This window comes from Staurois parvus, unplaced genomic scaffold (assembly GCF_062004578.1).
Source record: "Staurois parvus isolate SC_StPar_1 unplaced genomic scaffold, SC_StPar_1.0 ptg000204l, whole genome shotgun sequence".
NCBI classification, from domain to species: domain Eukaryota; kingdom Metazoa; phylum Chordata; class Amphibia; order Anura; family Ranidae; genus Staurois; species Staurois parvus.
Window position 1 is genome coordinate 1,064,658 of NW_028318000.1, and position 5,333 is coordinate 1,069,990.

At 35.7% G+C, this 5,333-nt stretch overlaps 1 protein-coding gene across 1 annotated transcript; it reads right to left on the bottom strand.

The window, feature by feature from the left end:
* Positions 1–4,799: 4,799 nt before the first annotated feature.
* On the bottom strand, positions 4,800–5,333 carry LOC149461379 (interferon lambda-3-like). The gene has a single exon (XM_089678391.1). The coding sequence runs from the start codon at positions 5,331–5,333 to the stop codon at positions 4,800–4,802; it is 534 nt and encodes a 177-aa protein (XP_089534517.1).

The window sequence follows — 5,333 nt, forward strand, 5'->3', positions numbered from 1 at the left end:
ATAAACTTTATCTATATTTCCTCCAGTGAAAATAAGTAAAAGTTGTGAAAAACGTGAACCACACGTGATCAGTGAAAACCCACTTCAATGTGCATAACACTATTTCAGTGCCACATCACAGAAAACTCCAAAATAAAAGGGTGTATCCACTTCTAAAAGCAGTGAGGATACCCTTACCAACTTCCCAATATAATGGGCTTTGGAGTCATCCAGGAAATTCACAGGCTGATCCACTCAGGAACCTCTGCTGTATCACGCAGCCAACCCCACTCTCTGGATTCCTTAGACACTTTGCTCCCAGTGTCACCACAAAAAAACACAGGACATAGTGTGATACCGCCAATAAAATAAGTAACATACACTTTATTAAAACTGCTCACATTGCCAAAGCTTTTTAACCGCATTAGAGGGAGTACAGAAGGTATAGGAATCTCACGGTCATCCAGGGAGACACGTCCCGTTGCTCCTGCTCGATCTCTCCCTTATCAGAAATGGCCGCCAGGTAACTTCCGGTTTCCGGGAAAACGTCTCGACGTCACTCCACCTTGACGCGTTTCGTCATCGACTTAGTCATAAGGGGTGTGAACGTCAAGCAACACAGTTCTATTTAATCCCCTCCTCATCATGGCGCCGGAACACTCGCCGCCATATTAGAGATGGGAGCAGTGCCAGTACTATCCGGTAACTGCTTATAAATGATCCGGCAAACATTATCTAATATACAAATCGTCCATCAACATACCATACTGCAAAACTCTACCTCATAATTTTCATTTAGCAATCTATAAATATTCAATATATAACCACATAATTATTTCATACATAAAATTACATCATTAACCCCTAAAACCACAATCAACTAGTCTCCTGAATACATACTACACATTCTAAATGACATAATATGTATATTAATTTTCCTTTTAAAACATAGCCACAATCTAAATACATTATTATGGTGAATTTAGGTCCTTATTATCTACCCATCTAGAATTATTTTACTCCAGCCTAATTATTAAGGAAGAACTCTACATATATAAAAAAGACATACCATTCAAATTACTAAAATTAATCTCCCAATTATCATAAATAGACCATAATTCATAAATAGAATATTGCAAGCTATCCGTATGATATACATTCTACCCAACGGATACTTCCTAATTAATTATCAAAGTATAGATGTAATTATTACTAATATTAATATAAATATTCAAATTACACTCTATTTATTACTCTCTCATCTACGTACATAAATATGCATATATTATTCCTTCTCACCCTCTAAAATATCATAAAACTCATCCCATCAAATTAAAATATTTATTTTAAAAAATTAATCAGAAATTAGAAATAAAACAATTCAGATCTAAATCTACATTAAGGCCCTTGGGTTTCATTGTCTGTAACTCGAAAATCCAAAACATTTCATTTTTCGAGATGGCCTTTATCCTGTCACCCCCTCTCCAATGTGTCTCTACTTTATCAATCCCACAAAACCGTAAACCACTAGGGTCACAATAGGGTTTTGTGGGATTGATAAAGTAGAGACACATTGGAGAGGGGGTGACAGGATAAAGGCCATCTCGAAAAATGAAATGTTTTGGATTTTCGAGTTACAGACAATGAAACCCAAGGGCCTTAATGTAGATTTAGATCTGAATTGTTTTATTTCTAATTTCTGATTAATTTTTTAAAATAAATATTTTAATTTGATGGGATGAGTTTTATGATATTTTAGAGGGTGAGAAGGAATAATATATGCATATTTATGTACGTAGATGAGAGAGTAATAAATAGAGTGTAATTTGAATATTTATATTAATATTAGTAATAATTACATCTATACTTTGATAATTAATTAGGAAGTATCCGTTGGGTAGAATGTATATCATACGATAGCTTGCAATATTCTATTTATGAATTATGGTCTATTTATGATAATTGGGAGATTAATTTTAGTAATTTGAATGGTATGTCTTTTTTATATATGTAGAGTTCTTCCTTAATAATTAGGCTGGAGTAAAATAATTCTAGATGGGTAGATAATAAGGACCTAAATTCACCATAATAATGTATTTAGATTGTGGCTATGTTTTAAAAGGAAAATTAATATACATATTATGTCATTTAGAATGTGTAGTATGTATTCAGGAGACTAGTTGATTGTGGTTTTAGGGGTTAATGATGTAATTTTATGTATGAAATAATTATGTGGTTATATATTGAATATTTATAGATTGCCAAATGAAAATTATGAGGTAGAGTTTTGCAGTATGGTATGTTGATGGACGATTTGTATATTAGATAATGTTTGCCGGATCATTTATAAGCAGTTACCGGATAGTACTGGCACTGCTCCCATCTCTAATATGGCGGTGAGTGTTCCGGCGCCATGATGAGGAGGGGATTAAATAGAACTGTGTTGCTTGACGTTCACACCCCTTATGACTAAGTCGATGACGAAACGCGTCAAGGTGGAGTGACGTCGAGCCGTTTTCCCGGAAACCGGAAGTTACCTGGCGGCCATTTCTGTTAAGGGAGAGATCGAGCAGGAGCAACGGGACGTGTCTCCCTGGATGACCGTGAGATTCCTATACCTTCTGTACTCCCTCTAATGCGGTTAAAAAGCTTTGGCAATGTGAGCAGTTTTAATAAAGTGTATGTTACTTATTTTATTGGCGGTATCACACTATGTCCTGTGTTTTTTTGTGGTGACACTGGGAGCAAAGTGTCTAAGGAATCCAGAGAGTGGGGTGGCTGCGTGATACAGCAGAGGTTCCTGAGTGGATCAGCCTGTGAATTTCCTGGATGACTCCAAAGCCCATTATATTGGGAAGTTGGTAAGGGTATCCTCACTGCTTTTAGAAGTGGATACACCCTTTTATTTTGGAGTTTTCTGTGATGTGGCACTGAAATAGTGTTATGCACATTGAAGTGGGTTTTCACTGATCACGTGTGGTTCACGTTTTTCACAACTTTTACTTATTTTCACTGGAGGAAATATAGATAAAGTTTATCTGATAAAGGTTAATGCACTATATGAGTTTTCTTTTTTTTGAGGTGGACTAATTTTGAATACCGTTGGAGTTATTGATGGGACATTTTGCGTATTTACATAAAAATCATAGTGGACTTTATATTGGTAGTGGATTTATTTTACAATAATTGGGTATCTATATGATTATAATTTGCTTTGGAATATTTGTTAATAACACTGTCATATATATAGTTTGGTACACCTTCAGGGGAAGGTGTTGTTTGTGTTATAGGGTAATCATAGTAGGATAGGAGGTGGTTGATTTCTAATTATTTCTATAGTTAGTTATATGCTGCCATCCAGTGCCGAGATCTATGACACAATTCCTTTGCATATGAAGCTCCTCCCTTCTTCTTGAGTACAGCACTTCCTGTGTCATGGAGGCAGCTAACAGTCCACATGTAACAGTGACACATGTATTCTACATAGTACGCTACAGAAAGTATCATTTTTTGACCACATAATGCTGGAAACCATTCATTCTGCTGTATCCTGTTGTCACATGTACAGAATAAAGCAACTTCTGGATGAACACAGTATTGGTGAGTTCAGCTATCTGATAAGGATTGTCCACAGTGATTATATCTGCTTATACAGGCTAGGCAGAGAGGTCTCACAAGGGATAAATCGCTATCACAACAATCTGAGTCAGAATAGCCTATCTTGGCATTCACTGGTTTGTTCTGTTACATGGTGAACTGTGTCCTACATCATCTAAATAGAAGTCCTATTCTTTTCTTTTCTCAAGAGACAAAGCTTGCACAAATAGTGTACAGAAGGTTACACAAAAACACAAACTTCTGAAAAAAATTAAAACACAACTGTCTGTATTTTGCTCTTTTATTTGTTCATTGCACATGTGTGTATATACATTTATCACTGAAATAAATGTAAAACAGTTTTGTTTAACATAATACATTTCAGATAAATAACAGATACATTGCTTCTTCCAGGTAGCTAGAAACTCATGAAATAAATATTTTAATAACTTATAAAAAATATTAAATAAATAACGTTAAAAATAGAAATAAAGAGATATGTCAACAATATCCGCTTTCACAACTTTTATATTTCTATAAGCAGTCTGTATCATACTTTCTATTTATAAATTGCAAATGTGTGTAAATACATTTATCACTGAAATTAAATAAAATGAAATAAAACATTGTTGTTTAACCTAAACAAATTACAGATACATTGCATCCTCCAAGGAGCTGAAAAACTCATAAAATCAATATTTGAATAACTTATAGACTATAAATACCATTAAATAAATAACAACAAATACTTAAAGGTTAAAAAATAGATATAAACAGATATGACAAGAACCTTCCTTTTCCTATACTTGCAATATTTATGCTGTATAGAGAGTAGGTGAGTTGCTTGTAAGTTGATGTGGAATCTCCTCTGCTGGGGTAAACAATTAGGTCCATTTACGATATATAAGTTTGTGGTTATGAAATCCCTCATAGGATAGGTGGATAAATCCTGTAGTTGCAATGTACTTTATGGATGAATATCCTAGGTTTTCCAGCAGGCCTAAATAGACTATAGTAGATGAAAGACAAGTAGATACTTTAAGGTAGTACTGTATGTCCTTCAGTAGTACGGTGTAGAAGAATATGTCTATAGTAAAAAAGTGCATCCTTTACTGCTTATCCTTCATCCTGGTGGTCTTCCTGGTTCCAATGTGTTGAGATAAAGCATAAGGGACTTATCTGTTCTTACATTTCACAAGCCAGAAGTTTCTTTGATGTTGAGGTTATTGGTTGAGAGCCCAACATGTCACATCTTCCACTCTCAGAGGGATAAGACTTAGGATTACAGCCTCCTGCACACAATCCGGAGATGCAGCTTCCTGAAAATGTTGGAGGTGATGCAGCCACAGCTTCAGCTCAGGTGAGGTGGGCTCACTGTATTCTGGAGATCCTCTACAGACCATCAGATCATCTTTCAGTTTGAGGAAAACCATAAGTGCCTGTTTTACAGTTTCATGCTGAGCAGACATAGACATGTTTGTTAGAACCTCAACAGTTAGTGACACCCGCTCCAAGGTCAGGATAAGGCGATCCTTCTGTGTAAGGTCACATACAGAGGGTTTGTGTCTCAGCATTCTTCTGTAACATCTCATTGCATTGGTGGACATGTTCTTTTCATGTTCATGTTGCAGCTCTTTTAGTGTTGTTATGTCAGAAGACGTCACTGATAAATAGCTGGATATCGGGCAGAGTCTCCTGTGCAAGCGCCCACTTACTGCAACCAGTAAAATGTTCAACACCACCAGCCTGATATCCAT

What these genes read in the sequence shown, in the direction of transcription:
- LOC149461379 (XM_089678391.1), bottom strand. Translation starts at nt 5,333, where the DNA reads ATGGATATCAGGCTGGTGGTGTTGAACATTTTACTGGTTGCAGTAAGT.